Here is a 22,358-nt window from a genome sequence, read left to right on the forward strand (position 1 = left end):
CTGTCACGGTGAGGCAGGCCCAAGATGGCGTCTGCGTCTCCACGCCGATAAACCTTTGATGCCACTCAGACCAAGAAGGTCCAAGATGGCGTCATTGTCTCCACGGCGACAAACAGACCGGGAGAGGCACGTCCAAGATGGTGTCTTCATCTCCATGGCAACAAGCAATCCTTTTTTTTATTGCTTTATTGGAAATTCAATAAAACATTGTATGACGAAGCACACAACAGTAACATAAGAGCACATTTTCAACCTTCACCATCCCGTTGTGACCGGATTTGACTGGTCCAAGATGGCGTCTTCCTATCGACAGCGAAAAGAAACCTGCAGCGGACTCTTCTGCAGTTTTCTTCTTCAACTGGATTTTCTCCGGGATCTTCATGATGTGGGTTGCCATGACAACAAGTCTGTTATGTTGTCAATCTGTCCTTTAGTAACCAAGGTTACTATAGTTAACGAAAACAGAAAATATTTTCGTTAAATGAAATAAACGGTAATTAATGGGGGGAAACTATGACTAACAAACTATATTATACGTTTATAAGACTAAACCATACTGAAATTAGATTTATAATACCCTTCTTATTTATGCATATTAATATATTAGGCTTTCGAGATTATGTGAAATTAATTTTGCTCACACAAGCAGTTTACGTCAGTGGTCGGCAAATCGAAATCCTCCTTTCTGAGGTTCAAACAATCGACCAATCATGAAACAAAGCCAGAAAAAGGTTTCAGTTTGACTTTTATTCAATGGCTTTCATCTTCAGAACAAACGTACGGGTTCTCCATTCAGTCATGTTGACTGTAAAATACAAAAAAACACTGGGAATGTGCATATATAGAAAAAAAATACAACACTATAATAACAGTGATTATGATATTTAAGACTTCATGTTGGAAACATTGTTAGAAACCTAATTTTTTTAATGTTTAATGTTTCAGGATGTAAAACATCCAGTCTGTCATAAAGCAGCAATCCTGTTAAATTAATATTAATAAAAAGCTTCAACATACAGTCCGTTAATACTGATCCGTCTGGTATAATAATGTGCAAGAAATACAACGTTCAGAGCAGATTGTGCCAAGCAGCTGGGTGAAAGTGTGTGTGCAAATGGATTTATGCAGCAGAACAGAGAAAATAAAAACATGAAATCAACTTTTGGTTTTAAAGCATATTTAAGAAAAAAATCAAGCAGCTTTGGAATCACTTGTTTATGTTGGGGGTGGGGGGGATTGAGGTTTATAAAGTTACAAAATCGACAGCAATAATTTGGGTTATTTAGAGAAAACAGTGGTTGGTTCATTTGTTAGTTTTTTCACCAAGTTATTCATTCATTTATAAATGTAGCAGTTTCACTCACACTGAATATTTAGCTTGAAACCGCTACATTTCTACGTGAATTAATAACTTTGTGATATTTTCATCCGATAACAGGCTAAATAACTCAGATTAATTTCTGAAAGTAACTGTCCCTGTCTCCGGTATTTGTGCTGAGTTCATTTATTTAAAGGTTACACACTGCAGATACACAAAATCGTTTTGTTTAGTTTCTAGTGCAAATATCTTATTGCACTGGAAGTAGGACAAAACAGATTTACAAGTAACTTTTCAGCAAGAAATAGGAGCTGGTTTTAAGTCGATAATTCCTTAATATTGATTAAAAAGTACCACTTCTAACAGCAGATTATTTGATCTATTATGGAAATAGATATATTGTTGTTATAAGTGAAATAATTTCCCAATGGAACTAGCACATTTTAATCAATATTAAGGAATTATCAACTTAAAACAAGCTTTTATATCTTGTAGAAAAGTTACTTGTAAGTTAGTTTTGTCTGATTTCAAGACGACTAAGATATTTGTGCTAGAAACTAGACCAAATTTAATTTGTAAGATTTTGTGTTTTTGCAGTGCATCAACATAATATTGAGAGTCAGACTCCTGTGGTCGTGCTGCAGCGCCCCCTGCAGTGCAACACCAGTCCATTTGTTTCACTTCCTGTTTTTAAAAAACGAGCGGCTCTGAATCTTCGGCGCTTCCAGCAGCAGACATCGAGATGCCTAAAAATACCTTCAACAGGACTCGGGTCCACCAGGAGCACCCCCAGGTCCAGACAGCGGTCTCCATGGCGACAGTGGGCCCCAGCGTCCAATCAGCCGGTGAGCTCGACAGGAAGCTCCCGGCTGCACAGCGCCTCCCACTGGCGGGCGAGCAGCGAGATCAGTCGCTCCCTGCTGTCGCCCCCCGGTACAAAGATGCACCACTGCACCTCGCCCTGGCCGCCAGCCACGCCCCCGGGGGGCGGAGCCTCCGGGCCGGCAGGGGCGAAATGGTCCATGGTGAGGTGACAGAGCAGGTCCGGACCTGGCAGGTCGTCAAACACCAGGGTCAGGGCCTGGGGGTAGGGCTGGTAGCCCAGCAGAACCCGGTCCAGGTCCCGGATCCGTCGGGCCTCACACAGCTGGTAGCGCCCTCTGCAGGACGGGACACGAGGACAGCATGATGTAACCATGGAGACAGGAGGACAGAGCCACTTCCTCAGACCAGGTGTGTCAAGGATTTGTTTAGGACTTATTATCTAGGATATTATAATTTTATATAATCTGAGCTGGAATCGTTATTATAAAGGAGATTTAGGACTGCATATCCCATAATGCCTTGGAAGGAGGAGAAGACTTAGAGAGAGCTCCTACACTCTGTCGTAAATCATAACTTATGATTTGTTCGGCCGTTTTATTCACTAAAGTTCATTTGTTGACCTGACTCCTTCTAGTCTTTGGATTAGTCAAATATAATAATAATATACAACCAGGTGAGGCTAGAAGTGAGTCACCTGGACATGTTGGGTTAAAATCTCAAATCATCCCAGGATGGAAATCTCCCAACAACGGAGGAGTCATGGTTTGTGGCTGACTGACAGATTAGAAGTGTATGTGAGACCCGAACGGTTTTGTGTCCCACCTGGACGGCGGCTCCTTGGCGAAGTCCGGCAGAGGGTAGCTGACGTAGTCCTCGTCCAGCAGGAAGACGTCCGTCCCGGTGAGGACCAGCGTCCGGGGCTGGAGGACCGGAGAACGCTCAGTGGAGGCGGACGGCTGGCTGGGCATCTGGACCTGCAGGACAGACAGAGAGGTTACCATGGTTACCAGGGTCAGAGGTGTCCAAAGTGTGGCCCGCGGGCCATTTGTGGCCCTCTGAAGGATTTTGTGCAATCCCAAAAAAGTCAGAAACTGTGGGCCAGTGTTATGATAACGCAATAGTGCAAAAACCGTTTTTAAGGTTTTCTATTTGTAATGATTTACAAACTAAAGCAAAAAGCACAAAAAGTTCATTTTTAAATATATTTTTTGCCCCCCACTGAAGGATTTTGCCCCTAGTGGCAAAAAGTTTGGACATCACTGGTCAAAAGGAGGACAGAGGTTGTCTTTAGAGCGTCGCTGGTGAGAGGAAGCAGCTCCAGCAATCCCAAAGCATGACGCTGCCACCGCCTGAAGACGCTCCCTAAGGGGTCCAGTTTGTCTCAGAAGACGATGAGACAGCAGTTTTCACCTGGAAGACGAGCAGGTAGAGCAGGATGCTGCAGGAGGACGGAGGCAGCTCGCTGGCGGAGGTCTTCCTCTCTGACACGATGAAGGTCAGGTCGCCCATCTCCTCGTCGCTGGGGTAGATGAAGCGCACCCTGCTGCTGTGGACCAGCTCGTAGTTCTGCAACTTCCCTGCAGGGGGAGACATATGCAGTCAGATCTGGAGATCAGGAGGGACATGTCTCCGTCTGTCCTCTGGGTTACCGGTGAACTGGGAGTAGAAGTCCTGGTCGGACGGGTCGGGTTGGGGCGGATGCTGCTGCTGCTGCAGGCTAAGAGCCGCCATCAGCCGCTGCAGGAAGACGCTTGTCCCGTAGCCGTCCCTGCTGAGACAGCAGACCACCTGGTCCGCAGAGCGTCCTGCAGGGACACAGACGGTTAGAACACGGGGACAGGTAGGCCTGTCATGGTAGGACACTTCACTGGACGATAAATTGACCCAAAAATTATTGCAATGAATAATAATAATGTTGTTTTGAGATCATTTTCAAGTGATAAAATAATAATGGTGTAATAATGCAAAAACACATCATCACAGATAAATAAACTTTAAATCTAATGAACATTTAACACTGGAAGTGGAAGAAATTTTAAATAAACAAAATAAATAAACAAAACAAGAGAAACATCAGGGCCTGGACAATAAATCGATATCGCAATAGACACTAGATCAATATCAACAGATAATAAATCTGATAGAATGTTCAATAAAGAAAATATCCTCTGAACTCCAATCCAGAACCACAAAGCATTCTGGGGAATGTAGGCAGAGGAAAGACTTTAGCTGTTTAACCTCGGCTAGCTAAGCTAACTGGTGACATCAACTCACTTACTCACTCTTTGGTTACCTAGCAACTGACTCACTCTTTGGTTACCTAGCAACAACTTGTTGAGTAACTGGTGCAGCAGCAGTTTCATATCTGCTAAATAATAAACAACAGCGCAGAGTGAAAACTGTGGAAATAACAGGTAAGATCCGGCCAGCATTTTGGCAATATTTCATCAGATATTTAAAACAGAAAACTAATCAATAATTATCTATATCAACTGATATGAAGCACTTATATCATGATATGTCTTTTAGCCACAACAAAACAACAAAATTAATTATGAAGTCTCTTTAAACAAAATCGTCCTTCAAAAAAAAAAAAAAAAAAGAAAAAGGGCTAGTTGAGACCGAAGCACCAGACTGAAGACTTTAGTCAGAGTTTTTGGCAGAAAGAGAAAAACGATAAATTGTGCAAATGGAATTGAGATCGTTTCAATTTGCAATGCGATTAATTGATTTACCGGTTACAGCAACAAGCCCAGGGACGGGTCCACTCACCTACCACCCTGAAGTTCTGGTCAAACAGTCCCACGTTGACGGCCTGCAGCTCAGCCAGTCGGACGCTCAGGCAGCTGCAGAGACTCGTCTCGGCGTCCTCGGGGCTCGCCGCGTCCGTCCCTAACACACACAGGGACAGTGGACATGAGGACACCGGGTCGGCATATAATCACCTGAACCGGTCCGCTCCTGGCAGTCCTACCCGAGTGTGGATGCAGCGGTGGGACGGAGTCGTCCAGCAGGAAGTAGATGGCCTCGGTGGACAGCAGCAGGCAGGAAGTGACCTCACTTCCTGGAGCCTTGTAGAGCAGCACAGAGAGCCAGCAGACATGCCTCAGCTCCTCGGCCTGCGACTGGGTCAGGGAAGAACCATCAGAACCAAACGGACCTTCAATGGTCCGCAAACACAACTGGCCTGTTTTAGTTATTGATTATTCTGCAGATTAACTGTCATATTTTGCAGATTTTTTATTTAACCATTTTAGTCTTTTCATACAATATTACAAATTCAAATAATACTTTAATTCCTTTATTGAATCAGAAAATAAACATTTCCTTCCTAAAAATCAACAGCAGCTAAAAAAAACAATAAAAATACTTCAAACATCAACATGTGAAAATTCTTTCTGCTTCACTTAACATTAATACAGTTCTGGGGATTATTTATTAAATTAATAACTGAATAGCAAACGATGATTAACAGGCCTGTTGCAATAAGCAATAAATCAATTAATTGCATGATAAGTTAAAGTATAATCATAGGGAAATTAAATACAGAAAATTTACAGACAAATTTACAGAAAAAAAGTTTTTATCTTAAATAATAAATGTTTATCTAACGATAAACGAGCCTCCACTAGGTGGCAGCAGTGTTCCAATTAACAGGCTGATTGTTTAATATGACGATAAAGTCATAGCACTAGTAGAATAAAAATTAAATATTACAGAGAAATTGTAAATGTTGAGAGTCATTTTAATGAGAAAAAGTTCTTATTTGAGGTGAGCAGCTCAGTCCGTCTGGTTCTTCCTGCTAGTCCTCTCAAGGTTCTGCTGCTGCTGATAATAATTTGCTGCTGATGTGTTAAAAGATTCAATGTTTCATTATTTTTAAAACAGATAATAAATGTAACTTCACAAGATGCTCAGCGTTCCTCGTTTTAACAAAGTTTCAAATAGTTCTCATAAAGTTAGGACTTTATTCTTGTACTCTAGTGACGAGAGGAGAGAGTGCGAGTCGTTTGAAATGCTTCACCTGAGCTACGTATCTGCTGAAGTAGGAGAGCAGCTGCTGGCCTCTGAGTCCGGCCAGGAGCTTCAGTCCAGGTGAGAGGCCCGGGACCAGGTGGGGCGGCGGCTGGTTCTCGTCACCTTGGAGTCTCAACGAGTCCCGACTGCAGAGAGAAACAAAAACATCAAATTATATCACCAACAGACCGAAACAGGCAGATCGGATTCATCTCATAAAACCCTGTCCAGCCTGGTGTCTTTCAAAGAGAGGCCACCAGAGGGCGCCAAGGGGCTTCAGACGGTTGGAGGGAATATTGGAAAAAAGTGCTAATAAAATTGACTAATAAATTTTGAAATCATACATTTTTAGTTATATATTTAATTGTCATTAAATTTAATCTGTCTTTTACAACAGTGCATTAAGGTAAATTAGATAGGAAAAAAATACATTTTCACCAAAAAACAAATTTTCTGGGGAAAAAAAAAAATCAACTTCTGAGTTTAAAAAGTTGAAAATTTGCTTGGAAAATTTATGAGAAAAAAAGCTTAGTAATTTCTGACTTTGAAAATTTCCACCAAAACCACTCAGAAGTTTTGAGATTAATCTCAGACGTGTTTTTTTAAAATTATTTTTGAATTTTTAAGTTTGACAGTTTGAAAGGTTACTGTGATAAAAGATATCGTTATTTTGAGACAGTTTTCAAGTAATATAATGGTAATACACATTCTCATATTAAATTATAATGAACATTTAATACTGGAACACTTTTTAAGTATCCAAAATAAATAAATAAAAAACAGAAACAACAAATAAAACCAGTTATGAAGTCTCTGTAAACAAAACTGTCCTTGAAATAAGGGCCAGTTGAGACCAAAGTACCAGACAGAAGACTTTAGTCAGCAAATTTTTGGTAGAAAGAGAGAGAGAAACAATAAATATATGAGTTGGATTTAATTTATAATGCAATTAATTGCATATTGCAACGACACCCACCTGCTGCAGCCTGACTTCCTGTCGCTGCAGCCTGACTTCCTGTCGCTGCAGCAGCAGGAGGGCTCCTTGGTTCGACAGCAGCCTGGAAACAAGTAGCAGTCAGATGAGACGACCTAGTCGATTCTTTTCTCTGCAGTGACTTTTTAAAAATGTTTTTTCTCTGCTTTACAGACTTCCAGCTAAGTCGTCTTTTGTTAGCGTTTGCTATGAAATTAGCTAATAAAGCCTGTAAGTAGCTATGAAGCATTTTATTCTCTGTTTCTACTAGTAGACTGGACTATCATCATGTTGAAGTAATGCGCCCCCTAGTGGTACTAGCTGGTCCTCACCGGGTCCGGCTGGGCCTGGGCAGGGCCGGGGCAGCGCCACCACCTTCAGCCCTTCCAGAGAGGCTCTCCTCTGGCTCAGCTCCCCCAGGAAGGAGCCCCTGTCCTGGGCCAGAGGGAAGAGCAGCAGCAACCTCTGACCTTCAGCCAGCAGATCCACAGAGTGGTGCCTCCTGGTGGAAACATGATGCCAGCCGTGTTTAATTTGCTTAAATTCAAATTCAGTTTGTTTGTCTAGAAAGTCCGGTTCGTTTGGGGAGGTGTGAACGCAAATCAAACTCAACCAACACACCTCGGTCTCGGTTCGATTAAAGTGAACTCTGGTTCGGTTTGAATGCATATGTGAAAGGCAAGCAGATCAGAGACTGCTCCAAATGCAGGAAGTGGACTACAATGCAGGGAATTCTGGGTAAATACAACCAAAACAAAAATGCTAATTTAACACTAGAGAAGAGGAATCCTAAAAATCACTAAAATCTGATGCTACAGCGTTTTTGTTTACATTTTGTAAAGAAGGAAGTGACATTCAGCATTTTCTTTTTTGTGTCGATTCCTTCGGTAGTTCTTGGAACAGCGCCCCCCCCCCCAGGTGAGGAGGGCTTATTGCAGGCTTTTCAATCAGTTTGGATCGCCTGACTCAGAGCAGTGTGAAAGAGAACTGCAGTAGCTGGAAGTGAACAAATGTTTGGTGCCCAAACGAATCAGACTATCGAGTCTGAAAACAGCCTCAGAGAGTCGGGTCAGAACCTGAGGCGGTGCTGCGGGTCTGGACAGGAAACGCGGTCGGATCCGTCTCCCATCTCTCTCTGGTCGGGGTGAAGGAGAACCGAGCCGAGGGCCAAACGGACCAGCCTGCACCAGGATGATGAAGAGGAGGAGGAAGAAGAAGACAGGTGGACAGGGGGACGGTCCGTCCACAGCTGCCTGAAGTCCATCCGGAGAACCCAGAGGGTTCTGGGCGTGAGGAAGAGGAGCGACAGGAGGCCGGCGTCCTCTGAGCCGAGATCGGAGGGGAGCTGGGCGGAACCGGAGGCCAGCGAGGAAGAGGACGGAGAGGAGGAAGAGGAGCACAGGATGTGGGCGGGAAATCCTCCCCGAGCCGCCAGACTCTCCTCCGCCTCCCAGGGGCCGAGGAGCGAAGGAGGAAGGAGCCGAGGAAGAGCCGGGAGGTCCGAGGGGTCCTAGAAGAACCAGAACCAGAACCAAATGGTGAAACAATGAAAATATACACCTCAAGAAGGTTCTGATCCAACATGAAGGTTCTGACCCAACATGAAGGTTCTGATCCAACATGAAGGTTCTGAATGGGAGACAAATTCAACCCGACATTTGAATCGAACGGCGCCATCTCTGACCTGAAGCAGCCCGTTCAGCTCGGTTCTGGTCTGTCGGACCTCCTCGGCCTCAGAGAAGACGAACCAGCGGTTCTGACCCGTTTTGATTCCAAACGAGAGGCAGGAGTCCGGGAGCTCGGCCGGGCAGTTCAGCAGAACCTGGGAGTACGGTACCAGCAGATCCGCCTGGAGGCCCGACAGAACCTCCTCCACATCTGGACTCTGGTCCGGGCCTGAGGAAAGATCTGAAACATGATTACCTGAGCGGCACCAGCCGACCCAGACGGATCCAGACCCAAACCCGTTCAGAACCTCAGAGGTTAGATCAAATAAAACTAAAGAAATTAGTAATATTATAAACTATCCACAATATTTATAATATTATTTATAACAAATCAATATTAATATTATTATTATTATAGATAAAACAATAATAAAATATTTAGATCAATTAAATATTTTAGATAATCATTTTAAACAATAATATCTTCTTTTCTCCAGATAAAGCCGGGTGCTTACCTCTCTCCTGATTGGCTGACAGGGAGTCATGTGACCAGCAGAGCAGCGCCAGCAGCCGGTCCGTCAGAACCAGACACGCCCACCTCTGCTTCACCTCCTCGCTGACCAGGACACAGCAGCACCACAGAACGCTGCGGACCCGAACCTCCAGCTGCTCCTCGCTCGGCTCCTCCGGCCGGACGCCAGGCTCCTCCCCCTCTAGGAAGGGGGCGGAGCCAACAACCTCCTCCCCAGAGTCATCCAGGCCCATCTCAAAGTAGCCGTCCCTGGAGCTCAGACTGTGGAGCAAAGGGAGGAAGCCATCTTGAAGAAAAGTCCCGAATTTACGCCGAGCAGCAGGAAGGTTTTCTAAAAACTGACAGATTTCAGCTGATTTCATTAGAAATATTTAAACTGAAAGAAACTTTTACATGTTTAATACTTTATAAAAAATATAATTTTACATGTTTATTGAAACTGTCACTACGTCGTCACAGTTTGCTCTGAGACAGATAATCTGTGAAAAAGATTGAGCTCCTCTGCCTTCTCCCAGTTCTGACTATAAACAACCAATCAGAGCCAGGAGGCGGGTCTTAGCGCTGTCAATCATCTTCACGCCCCTCCCTTGATCTCTGCTATGCTCCAGTTAGCATAGCCTGTCATGAATGCTCAGGCTAGTTAGCATAGCCACCACTGGTTCCTGTAACCGTAAGTTCCCATTGCTACATTTAGCAGTGAGTACATGAGGATTATTTACAGCACTAAGACCCTCCTGGCTCTGATTGGTTGTTTTTGGATGGGAGCAATTTATTTCTTCAAGGCGGAGGAAGGGAGGAGGCGTAGGAGATTATCTGCCTTATTTGTTTTTTAACAAATATGTAAAAAGAAAAAAAACATTTTTAATAAAAGTTCCAAACTGCAGCTTTAAGTTCTGGATGTTCCAGACAGGTGAGAACTTCACACCTTTAGAAAAATTCAGGTAAAAAACTGGAAGCAAAATTAATCTCAAATTAAACAGAACAACTGAGCAAAGATTGAAATTTGCTGCTTTATTAAAGCATTAAATACTTTAACAAACAGTGAAATTAATAATTATACATTTTCTGAGGGAAACTAATGGGAAGAAAACAGAAAGCGACAGAGAGCGGATGAATCACCTGCGACCGCCGACGTCGGTGCTCTGCACTTCAGACTGAACGTCTCTGGAATCAGACCTCTGCTCTTCCTCCTCCTCTTCCTCTCCTCTCCTCGTCTTCTGCTCCCTCAGGATGGAGCTGAGCTGCTGGGAGATCTGGGTAATGAAGTCTTTATTGGACAGGGACAGGGCGAATAGAGCAGAGGGGAGCAGCGGACAGCAGGTGGCGCTGCAGGCGGAGCAGCGAACCTCCAGGCGACTGGAAAAGGAAGCTGAGCAGAAACAGCTGGAAGAAAAAGAGTTTTAAAATTAGGTTTACACGTCGGTTTGAGTTTTAAAAACATTAAATCACATTTCATTTGTTTTACTGAGACATTTCTGTGCTTTCAGATCACTGAGCTCCACTGACCAGACGGCTGCAGAGGAAGAAGCTGCGTTCGCTGGTGGGAGTGGCTGTTCAGACTGGCTGAGTGCAGAGCGTTTTACCTACAGGAGTAAAAAAACACACACAATAAAACCCAGAAACCTCAGAGGGAGACAAACGTCTCCACAGAAGACCTGAGAGCTGACCTTTCACCCCACTTATCCCCAGACACCCCGCCAAAATATCCTTAATGGACCCCATTAAAGATATTCACCCTTAAAGGTCTTGAATATTCTAATTTAATGTTTAAGACATTGAGGAGAATCTCATCTGAAACATGTACACAACCAGTCAGTTTCTCTTAAATTAACCACTTCATTTTATTTATTTCTGAAATTTTGTAATTTAACATCTAACTTTTTTGTACGATTGGATATAAATTCAGGCATTGAGAGGTTAAAGGTCATCATGAATATTGTTGAGGTGGAGGCACTGGGCCTTCTGGTGGATGCAACATCTGAACGTTTAGCATCATTTAAGGTGGAGTTTCATATTAATCAACATGTAAACATGCCAGATTTAGCCACAGATGCTAGTTAGCATCACATCAGAGTCGCTCTGACCTGGTGCCAACTGCTCCAGCCTCGTGGTTACCATGGTGATCAGGCGTGTCTGAGCCTCACCTGAGCAGGTTCGGCGGACAGGAGGTGAGTGTCGGAGATGTTAGGAGGGGGTGCGGCGTCTACAGGGGCAGGGGCGGCGGGGGGGTCGGGGTCGTCCTCTCTGCTGGTCAGTCCTGAACAAAGAGAAGCTGAAAGAGTCAGTGGGACGAGACTGGGTCTGTCTGGGCGGTCCAGCAGCCGATCTGACCCGGGGGGGGCGGGGCATGATGTGATTGGTTCATACTCCCTCTGCCAAGCACAGCCTGATACATACATGATTACCTTGGCTGGGGCAGGACGAAGAGGAGGAGGAGGAGGCAGGAGGAGCTGCAGACGCCCTGGAGTCCTCACTGATCTGACAACAGAGAGAGAAGGAGCTCAACCAGCAGCGCAGGAGATCAATGCTTCGGTTTCAGCTCGGCTCTGATTCGCTACAGCTCAACTCAAACTGGGGATCAGCACAGATCCCTTGATGTCCAGTTGTCACACGGTCATTAAAGGAACCGGATTTTAAGCAGGAAATTTTTATTTTCTGATTTAAAAAAAAAAAGTTATTTAATTATTTGCATTTTTTTATATATTTATAATATATATAAAAAAGGCTTAAGTGATAAAATCAAAGATCAGCAGAATATCACCATTTTTAAAATCCAATTCATCGTCATTATAATCGATTAGGATTATAATTGTGAGCTGCAGTCCTACATGAAACAGAACTAAATAGAAAATGAATATTTTAGTGAACAACCACTGTATCATCCGTAGAAGAGCTTAAAACTCCGACTTCCTGTTTACCTTCTTATCGCTGCTGCTCATGCGATCTTTGACCTCTTTGGCTTTCTGAATGGCTTTCAGCACTTCCACCGTGTCCAGCTCCTTCTCCGTCGTCGCTCTGCAGTCCAGACTCACCTGACAACAACCGGGACGCAACAGGTTACAGACATGGCATCTCCGAGGTTATTACAGTGAGCCAGAACAAACAAAATAACAAAAACTGAAGCTGAGAAAACATTTTAACTAAGAAACACCAACAAATGCACTCTAAAACCTAATTAAAACTAACTGAATTAGACAAACAAAAAGTCACAATGAAATAAAGTGGCACTATAATGAAAATCCAAAACTATTATAACACAGGAGACCTTCTACTCGTCTTCTCATCATCCTCCTGTCAGATGATTAATCTTCCGGATTTAGACAGAAAAGTCACCAGGACCAGCTGGTTTAGAGGAACCGGGCCAGAAGAAGAGCCTACCTCTGCTGCCCGGTCCCCAAACTGGGCCAGAACCTTGGTTCTGTAGTCTGGGATGATGCACATGGGGTTACTGGACAGGTTGAGCTTCTCCAAGCAGGGCAGCGCTCCGATGTTCTTGATCTCCTCCAGCTGGGAAAACACACAGAAGATCCACCATGAACAGGTTTCTACTGGAAACCATTAAACCAGATTACCGTAGGTCATAATGGAGGCAGAGACGTGCAGCCTGGGGAGATTAGCTACATGAGAAGTAAAATAGATGCTAACAATGATGAGAGAAAATCAATTCGTTTTTCATTTCAACGTGTTTGTGGAAAGAGCCTGGAGTGAGACAGTGCAGTACTCTGCCTCACCTCTGGAGGCGCTGTGCCACACAGTGAATGAAGCAGGAAGTTATTTCTATTCTCTTCACCAACACACTTGTTTAATTACAAATGTTCTACATGTTGATGTTCCACAATCTGCTTAACATATTTAATGAATGTGAGTGATATATTTAATCTTACTGACTGTCCATAAATGAATGTGCAGTGAAAATGTGAATGGTGAGGCAGGAAGTACCGCGCCTCACTGATAGAGGGCAGTGCTGAGCCCCGTAGGCATAACAGGTAGCAGGTGTTCTTCTTCTATGCATTGAAAAGACAATCAGAAAAATAGAGGAAATACAGCTGGGATAGAACTGTTGATGGCCAATTTCCTTTTTGGCCGCCAGATTTTTAAAAATGAGACAGAAAAAGGACGATTTTCACAACAAAGTGACTGATATTTGTGGAAAAGGATAAGATAAATCTAAGGTCAGACACAATTTGCAATATTTATCCGAAAAGAAGGTCAGCCAAAGTAAACATTTAAATTTTAAGAAATCAAATTACCCTTATATTAAATATTCTTTGGTTTATCTGGCTTATTGTTGTTCTATTGCGGTTCTGATGGTTCGGTACAGATTACGAAACAATTAAAAGCTTTAATCAGTAAAACTGAAATGCAAGATTCTACAATGGATTTTGGATTTGTACATCTGACTCTCGAGGAGTTGGTGCCTCACCAGTCATGAGCGTCACTGAATGGAGTACAGAGTCCTCATTATGTTAGCATAATGGTGGTTACGCTAACAGCAGGGTTACCTGTGCCAGCTGGTTGTGGCTCAGGTCCAGGTTGACCAGAGAGTAGAGCTTGGAGAGGCCGCTGAGCGTCTCCAGCTGGTTCCCCGCCAGACTCAGCGTCTTGATGTTCCCCAGCCGCGTGTGAGCCGCCTCCAGGCTGCGCAGGCAGTTGTAGCTCAGGTCCACGTGCACCAGGCTGTAGAGGTGCTGCAGGAAACAACAAAACAGGCGGCTCAGCGTCAGACAGGACCTGCGGTTCCGATGGCTCAGGACGGTGCTGGACGGACCTGCAGGTTCTCCACAGACGACAGCTGGTTGTAGCTCAGGTCCAGGAACTCCACCTTCGGGATGAGTTTCTGCAACGGGAACACCATCAGCTCCACGCTGACACACACACGTCACACACACAGCAACATTTCCTACAGAGACTACAGAACTTCAATGTTGCCATAAATCCACAAACATCAAGACCTTTCTGGATGTTCCCTTCACTGGTCTGCAGAAAATAATGACCTTTATTGGTGAGAGGAGAAATCGGTTTAAAAAAGCTGTGTGGGTCAGTCTGGTTTTGGTCCAAGTTCAACCCATCATCATAACCCCGCCCACCCACATGGTGCCACCCATTCAGGAAGCAGACTGCAGAACCATTCAGATGTTTTCCTTTTCTCCACCAGTGGTGACCCAGATGATCTGGAGGAAAATGTCTGACAATCTGACTCTGATGGTTCAGTTTACAGATGGAACAATAATAGAACCTGGCTATTGAAACAGTTTCTGTATTTCCACTGATGCCCCACGTATTGGTTTATTTTATAGCTTAGCGTCACATTTAAGGTGGAATAAAATTATTCCTGACCAGGAGGACGAAACTTTCAGATCCTTCGTGATCAACTAGATTATTTTTTATTAATCTTTAATTAGATCATAGTTTACAGGATTAGGCACAAAGAGATTCTGAGGTTTCATTAGTTTTTAGGTCCGGCTAATCCTGACCGATCAGATTAACTCAGGGTTAGGTGAAGCTAGGCTAACCCTGACTCACCACTGAGTCGTCGACGGAGCCGATGCAGTTGTGGCTCATGTCCAGCGTGGTCAGGTGTCTCCAGACAGGAACCAGTGCCGTGACAGGACAGCCAGGCTCCGCCCCCTCAGGCTCCCACTGCGGGAACTCACTGGCCTCTGGGACGAGGATGGACTGGAGGGAGGGAAGAGATCACAGGTTCAGGTTCTGGTGCATCTGGACCCAGGCTCCAGGTTCTGGCTTCAGGGACACACCATCATGGACTCAGTGGAGCGATGGAGGCTCAGCGTAGCCAGGCTGGCCCTCAGGGACGGCAGACCCTGGATCTGCTGCGAGCTGCAGTCGCTGATCTGAGGATGGAGACAGAGAGACGCTTTCAGCACAAACACGATCAACCTCTCTGGGACGTCGTCAACGTCTCGGAGCCGTCGTCGGAACATTGAAGAACATCAGGAGTTAAATGTTCTCAGATCTCACGCCGGTCGTCCTGCTGAAGAATTGTGGGAGTTGAAGTTACCTCAATCTGCAGCAGGGACTTGAACACCGACAGGTCGAAGGGGAGGCTGCTCTCCTCAATGTTACTGGTTCCTACTGGACCTCTGCTCCCTGAAATCTAACCAAAACCAGAACCCGCATGAACACCCATGCGCTCTGCAGCAGGAACACGCAATGTGGTGGCGTTACCTTGAGGTAGCGCAGCCTGCAGGTGAAGTCCAGGATGTGTCCCAGGTCCATTCTGGCGTCTCCGCTGAGGCAGGTGGGCGTGGCCAGGCGGAGCTGCTGGGACACGGAGTAAAGCTGCAGCGGTCGCAGAGAAAACACCTCTCCTGCCTGCAGCAGCTGCTCCCCTGCAGCACAGAGACACAGCAGCTAGATGTCACCAGCATTTCCCCCAGCAGATCCAGAAGTTTCCGGTGGTTCTGCCTCTTCATCTAAAAACGATGTAAAATGGTTCCTCTGACCTTTATGGAAGAGCTCCTCCGCCAGCGCTGCTGTGATGCCATTAATCTCCTGAAACAAGAGATTCAAAGGATTTCATTTTGGATTTAACAAAAAGAGCCAGAAATCAACCATCAGTTGGAAAAACATTGCAGAGAAAAACCTGAACATCACAGACAGAAAAGGAGAACCACTGATTATGACCAGCAGTCCCCTGCATGACAGCCACATTTTCAGTCTGACTTTCTATTCTCCTTTTGTTTCAACATCAAGCTGTTATGAAACAGGAAGACAATAAAACAGTCTGGTTGTTTTGTAGCAGAGCAGGTGCTCTGTGACCCCCTGCAGCTCTTAGGAGAAGCTGCACCTTGTAGGCGGGGCTAGGTCCAATCAGATGTTTCAAACAGCAGAATGGTTGCCACGGAGATTAAAGAATTTCTCAAACATGCCTGAAAGAATCAAAGCACCACCGCAGCGTAGTTTTGATGAGTGAATAACATTATAGCATGATGCAATGCTCAAAAAAGTTGATTTTAGTTCTTTTTTAAAACTGGAGCAGGACGTTTTCTGTCAGCCATGACTAAATGAGCTGGTCGTAGTCCACCTGCTCAGGTGATACTCACATAGAGGTGGAAGTGCAGGAAGTAGGTGAGCGGAGTGGGCGTGGCCTCTGGAAACTGCTGCAGCAGCGTCTGCAGGTAGAGCTCCAGCTCCTTCTGCCGCCGCTCCACCAGACTCTTGGAGTTCTTCCCCAGGATCTTCTTGGGAGGAAGGAGACGGCGGTCCACCTTCTTCTCCGCCGTCAACTGCAGATTCAGGAGGAAAACACAGACGATGCTACAGTTTGACGCCTTTCTCCTCAAATCCAGGCAAATCAGAGTCCTCAAAGTGTTCAACAGTTACACGACAAACAATAATACAACTGAAAACTATGGAGTTGAGATGGGAGGGGAAAGTAGTTAAAGCTGCAGTTTGTTTTTTTATAAAAAATATGTTTTTTACATATTTGTTAAAACTGTCACCATGTCATTGGCTGTTGCTCACCTTCTCATGCAGCTCGTAGAAATCGCTGTAGCGGTGCTTCACCGTCCACCGGTGCAGACCGTCCGTTACATCGATGATGTAGACCTGAAGGAAAACAACAAAGCCGTCTCCATGGTCACTGCATCAAAACACAGCAGATCTGTTTAACTGTTATGCTAATCTGGTGCTCGGTTGGTGCTGCATTGATGCATCACTGCATCAATGCAGCGTGGCATGGAGGAGAATACCCTGTGGTTATGCTGAGGTTCTGGGAGTTTAGACTGATTTAGACTGGTGATTGTTGCCTCTGGTGACTTTTAACATCCTATTGACAAGGATTTCATCTAGTGGTCCTTCTGGATCTCCAAATGAAATCCTGAATGCTTTAGGATTTCATCCTAATCTGATCTGAGATAAAACTTCGGCCCATTGAGCAACGCTGGAGAGAAGCTTCTGATGTCGTCTTTGGCTCTGAACGTAACAGCTGACTCGGATTGGATGCACATGTTGCGCATCTTTTTCCTTCCATTTAACTTTCCATTAATGTACTTGCATAAAGCCCAGTATGAACAGCCAGCTTCTTCACTAATTGACCTTGTGTAGCTTCCCCTCCTTATGGAGAGTTTCACTGAGCGTCTGCTGACTTTCCCATGATTTTAAGAGCCATAACTCAATGTTTGTGTTTGAAATCTTGTTTTTCTAGTCTTATTTATTATTACAAACTTATGATAGACTAGATTTGATCCTTCCTGTAACTGTAAGCTTTAATCGTTAAAATGTAGGAAAATAAACGCGAGAGCTACATCACTGTGTGTGACGTAGCTCCGATGACCGTTTCATTAAACGAGACATGTTTCATTAAACGAGACAGAATGTGTTACCATGACAACGGCAGATCTAAAGCCTTCGACTGTCAAACAGAGGGGCTGCAGTCTGTCTGAATGTTTCATTTAGCATCAGTGTTGCCACAGCCCTAGCTAGTAGCCGTACCGTGTAGCTCTCCACCAGCTCCGAACCGACCACAGTCACCTTCCGGGCTGGAACCGCCTCTGGAAAAGGGCCGGGCTCCATCCTGATCCGCGGAGAAACACGCCGAACCGACTAGAGCGCTAAAAAAGCCAACATTTAATTAAAACCGCGTCACAGAGAACCCGCCGCCATGTTTGTTATGATGCAGCAGCTGCTGACAGCTTCAAAAAAAAACTTTATTAACAATTCTTTTGACAAACAGGAAGTTGTTAAACTTAAAGTCATGATTTGTTTTCATTTTTCTGTGTCTCTTGGCTCTGAAACGCATTTTGTTGGTTTTATTCTGCTTTTGCATAGCTTTGACTTTGTTGTTTTTGTTAAATATTAAATGGCCGATCTGGCCGGATGATGCATTTTAAGCAGTTTAATAAAGTTTTTGACATAAAAAGCCTTCTGTGTCATTTTGGGCTATTTATCCTTTTTCTAAATGTATCTTAAATATACTATTACTGCAATTTAATTCCTATTTTTATTTATTTATTATTGATTACATAATTATTAACACTGTTAGACCCATTTTGTAATATCACAATATCAAACAACAAAAAGTTAAAATGTTGATTTTTCTTTCTTTCCTTTATTCTTTAGATTGAACTGTATTGTTCGGATTGGATAGGAAATGCAAAACGCGCAACAACGGCCACTACTCCTAAACTCAGCAAGATCTCTGTGATTCAGTGACCCAGGTTAATGGAACAAGAAAAAAGTAAAACTAATAAGAAATGCAATATCATGTGTCATTTTTGTGCAACATTTGCACAAAATACAAACTACATCATGTTTTATGTTACATTCAACTTTACATTTCCATCAAACTTCTCAAAAACAAACAAAAATACAAACAAAATGAAAACGTCATATTTTATTCTCCAAAATAAAAAACCATTGCACGACTGACCTTTTTGTCGCGTTTATCTACTCCTCCGGGGTTAAAGGTGAATTTCTAGAGCTCACTATAAACATGTCTCTGAGCGGGTATGTATTATGCTAACCCACCCTACGGTTTCACCAATGTTTTTAAAGTGGAGTAATAAATTCCAACCGCGTGGTGGCGCTGCGGGAACAGGGACGGGACAGAAAGCATCTGTTCTGAGGAAGACTTTTTCTTTTTTTTGTCTTCAACATGCCCCCTGCTTGATTCATCAATTGACCTTGTTTCTGATTAATCTTCTCAGCTTTATATTTTGATGATTACCATCATCAAACTTGTTAATCATTACGCTGGTCAATATTCCAGTTATTATGGTTCAAAGTAACTCTAAACAAGTGGGGGTTTAAGTCTTGGTTTAAAGGAACTTAGTGTTTCTGCTGCTTTGCAGTTTTCTGGAAGTTTGTTCCAGATTTATGGAGCATAGCTCAATGCTGCTTCTCCATGTTTGGCTCTGGTTCTGGATGCAGAGCAGAACCAGAACCAGAAAACCTGAGAGGTCTGGAAGGTTGCTAAGACAGCAGCAGATCTTTAAGCCGTTCAGTGATGTATAAACTAACAACAGTATTTTAAAGTCTATTCTGCCAGTGAAGGACTTTAGAACTGGGTGATGTGCTCTCTCTTCCTGGTTTTAGTCACACCAGCAGCAGCGATCTGGATCAGCTGCTGCTGGAAAATTGATTTTTTTTATTTGACCAGTTGCCGTAATCAATGCAACTGAAGATAAACTCATGGATGAATTTTTCTAGATCTTGCTGGGACATTAGTCCTTTAATCCTGAAAATGTTCTTCAAGGGACAGAAGGCCGGCTTTATAACTGTCTTTATGTAAATCTGGTTCTGCTCAGAACCAGATTTTGGGCCTGAACTCCAGTTTCTAGATGTAATAACTGAAGCTGCATGTTGACTCTATATCGTTCCTCTTTAGGTCCACAGATAATAACTTTAGTTTTGCTATTTCCAGTATTTTTATACAGTGTCTCTGAATTTTAAAGTTTTACTAATAAAAAGTTTATTAGTTAGTTCACAACGTCCCACTTTATTAATAAACATAGTAGTTTAATCATAAATGTCTGTAGTTGTTTAATTTGCCTTTAACCTTGCAGATTTAGTGGATGGTGCTCTAATGTGCTGCAGCAGCCACAGAGCTGCTTGAGTTGTTGTTGTCAGACAGGATGGGGGTGGGGGGTGGGAGCTGTGGATCAGATTACAGCAGCTATAACCGAACCGGACTGAACCATCATTAGGCTGCAGGGGGGAGTAACGCTGTCTGCTGAAGACAAAGAGCTTCATCCGTCTGGGTCCAGAGGTCCAATTCTCAGGAGATCCACTGACACCTTTGACCTTCTGTCATGTTCAGAGGGTTAATCCCCAACCGGAGGCGCCTGGAGGCACCGCCCCCCTCCCTCTGCAGGAAGTGGACCGGTCCAGCTCTTTATGTTGGCTGTGAGGAGGAGGACGAGACACATCGAGTGCTGTCAGAGCAGAGAGCGTCACACTCTCTGACCGGACTCCAAGCAGCCTGACGTTCCCTGAACGCCTCCATCAGTTCACTGCATTCACTGCGCACCCGATCCAGCAGCTGATCCAGCCTTCAAACAGGAGAAGAAGAGACATCAGGGGGGGCAGAGAGTCAGACCAGCAGGCAAGCTGCTGCTGCAGGCGGAGGAAGAGCGGGCGATGCACCAGCCAAAGCCAGAGGTCAAGAAGAAAAGAGCCAGAGTTGTGAAAAGGTAGAGCGACAGAGAGGAGGGTCAGCCGTGATCTGAAGCAGAAGCGATGTGAAGCAGGAGGAGGCGGCGAAAAACACAAGACATGCTCTCAGAGATCATGTGTAGGAGGATCTTCCAGCAGCAGAGGCGGCAGGACGAGAAGCTGAGGGATGCCGACGTCCGCAGGAAGAGCGGCGAGGCGCCCGGCTGGACGGCCGGCTGGACCAAGAGCTGCAGCGGCCGCCTGCAGAGCCGGAGGCAGGGGGGGCCCAGGGCGCGCCTTCCCCGCCACAAGCCCCGCCCCCATCGACCGCAGCGCCCCCGCAGGCCGCTGCGGTCTCTGCGTCCGGTCAACGTCCAGGGCAAGGGGGCCCGGGGCATGCAGGCCCCCCAGAACACCAACCAGTTCCTGATGCAGGAGAAGTACCAGATGCAGCAGCTGCGCTCTGACTCGGTGGGTGGCGACAGCGGCTGCAGCTCTGACAGCGACCTGGAGCTCACCGACATGGACTCATACCTGGGCGTCCTGGAGAACGCCAGGGGCGGCCTGTTGGACAGCCCTGAGCCGCTGCCGCAAGGACCGCCGGGGCTGCGCGTCTTCCTGCAGGAGGACAGCGTCCAGTACGTCCCCTCAGAGGACGACTTGCAGCTGAGCCACAACTTCATGCAGAGGGACTTCGCTCAGTTCTGCGACTTCCTGGCAGCGTGAGGACGACCTTATGACTGTAGGGGGCGCTGTTGCATTTTAACGCAATGCTTAAAAGGGGGCGGGGGTGTGGCAAACGCAAAATAATAAAATACAAAAAAAGCCAAACAACAAATAAACAGTAATATCTGATCACTAATATTATGACTACTTTTGGAAAAATTTACGTAGACCTGTCACAAAAAACAGTTTTGCTGGACGATAAATTGTCCCAGAAGTTATTACAATAATATTGTTATTTTGAAACCATTTTCAAGTAAATTATGCTAATGGAATAATAATGCAAGGACACATTCTCAAAGATTAAATTCTAATGAATATTTAACACCAGAACTGAAAGACCTTTTAGAGATCCAGAATAAACAAAGAAAACAACAGAAACAGCAAATAAAATACTTTATGAATATTGTCCTTCAAAAAAGGGCTAGTTGAGACCAAAGACTTTTGTCATCCAAGTCTTTGGTAGGAAAAGAGAAAAACAAAAAATAAAGCTCAAGGAATTTTAATTTATCATGCGAAAAAGTTTATTCCAACACAAAACAATTAAATACTTGAGTAGTAAAGTTTAGTATTTTACTATAAGTTACAGTTGGTCACAGTTTCTGATAAGAGCTTTCATATTCTGTGACTGTATATATTCCCTGATAGTCATAATTTTTGTGGTCAAATGTTACTTTTGATTGTTTTTTTGTTATTTTTTTCATTTTTCCTTTTGCGTTTGTTTCCCCCGCAGCCCTACAAAGGTTAGATTTGTGTTAAAATGCAACAGCTCCTCTTATGGTCACAGATTATGGTGTAACACCGGCCAGTTTACTGTCCTCATTGAGTCAGAATCTGACCGGACTCCAACAGAACCGAACCAAATGGAGCTGTGTTATTGTTTTCTACCATTTTTATTTGTCTTTGTCCTGCCTTTGCTGTGGACATTTGGACATAAACGTCTCCGGTCTCTGAGGCATCTCTGTCTCTTGTTGTTGAACACAAAAGGAAATGGTGGGCATGAGCCCCAACAGCCAATCAGCATCCAGCTGGCCAGATCAGACTCAGATGATTGGCCGAGGAGAACTCTGTGAAGCTTTTTACTGTAAACAGAATGAAAATGAATAAATGTTTATTATGACTATCTTTGTGAATTTACATGAGTATAAATGTTGAATTATTACAACAATGAAATTGTAACATTTCACA

At 44.4% G+C, this 22,358-nt stretch overlaps 2 protein-coding genes across 4 annotated transcripts; one reads left to right on the top strand and one right to left on the bottom strand.

Moving 5' to 3' along the window:
* Positions 1–2,084: 2,084 nt before the first annotated feature.
* On the bottom strand, positions 2,085–17,997 carry nisch (nischarin). 3 transcript variants are annotated; one of them, XM_008408862.2, is made up of 28 exons: positions 17,787–17,997; positions 16,818–16,901; positions 16,397–16,579; positions 15,797–15,845; positions 15,519–15,682; positions 15,352–15,447; positions 15,089–15,184; positions 14,856–15,008; positions 14,101–14,169; positions 13,835–14,020; positions 12,711–12,839; positions 12,251–12,364; positions 11,738–11,810; positions 11,477–11,589; positions 10,839–10,915; positions 10,452–10,715; positions 9,316–9,593; positions 8,818–9,029; positions 8,210–8,643; positions 7,466–7,635; positions 7,137–7,218; positions 6,168–6,306; positions 5,118–5,268; positions 4,916–5,035; positions 3,793–3,948; positions 3,554–3,720; positions 2,966–3,117; positions 2,085–2,478 (listed from the first exon to the last, which is right to left on the bottom strand). In XM_008408862.2, the coding sequence occupies exons 1-28, from the start codon at positions 17,865–17,867 to the stop codon at positions 2,157–2,159; spliced, it is 4,314 nt and encodes a 1,437-aa protein (XP_008407084.1). In that variant the 5' UTR covers positions 17,868–17,997; the 3' UTR covers positions 2,085–2,156. The 3 variants fall into 3 exon arrangements, with proteins under 3 accessions (XP_008407084.1, XP_008407083.1, XP_008407085.1); XM_008408861.2 differs by having other exon boundaries at positions 8,818–9,041; XM_008408863.2 differs by lacking the exons at positions 2,085–2,478; positions 2,966–3,117; positions 3,554–3,720; ... (9 more) ...; positions 10,452–10,715; positions 10,839–10,915 and having other exon boundaries at positions 11,496–11,589; positions 11,730–11,810.
* A 1,754-nt stretch (positions 17,998–19,751) lies between these two features.
* On the top strand, positions 19,752–21,545 carry LOC103464635 (coiled-coil domain-containing glutamate-rich protein 1). The gene has a single exon (XM_008408864.2). It carries the CDS (start codon positions 20,568–20,570, stop codon positions 21,171–21,173), a length of 606 nt encoding a protein of 201 aa, XP_008407086.1. The 5' UTR covers positions 19,752–20,567; the 3' UTR covers positions 21,174–21,545.
* Positions 21,546–22,358: the final 813 nt, after the last annotated feature.

This window comes from Poecilia reticulata, linkage group LG5, assembly GCF_000633615.1.
Source record: "Poecilia reticulata strain Guanapo linkage group LG5, Guppy_female_1.0+MT, whole genome shotgun sequence".
NCBI classification, from domain to species: Eukaryota; Metazoa; Chordata; class Actinopteri; order Cyprinodontiformes; family Poeciliidae; genus Poecilia; species Poecilia reticulata.

What these genes read in the sequence shown, in the direction of transcription:
- nisch (XM_008408861.2), bottom strand. Translation starts at nt 17,867, where the DNA reads ATGGAGCCCGGCCCTTTTCCAGAGGCGGTTCCAGCCCGGAAGGTGACT. An exon ending in GCTCCACTGAGTCCATGATG is followed by an intron (nt 15,009 to 15,088) that starts GTGTGTCCCTGA and finishes CCCTCCCTCCAG; the next exon opens with TCCATCCTCGTCCCAGAGGC. An exon ending in CTTCTACTCCCAGTTCACCG is followed by an intron (nt 3,721 to 3,792) that starts GTAACCCAGAGG and finishes CTCCCCCTGCAG; the next exon opens with GGAAGTTGCAGAACTACGAG.
- LOC103464635 (XM_008408864.2), top strand. Translation starts at nt 20,568, where the DNA reads ATGCTCTCAGAGATCATGTGTAGGAGGATCTTCCAGCAGCAGAGGCGG.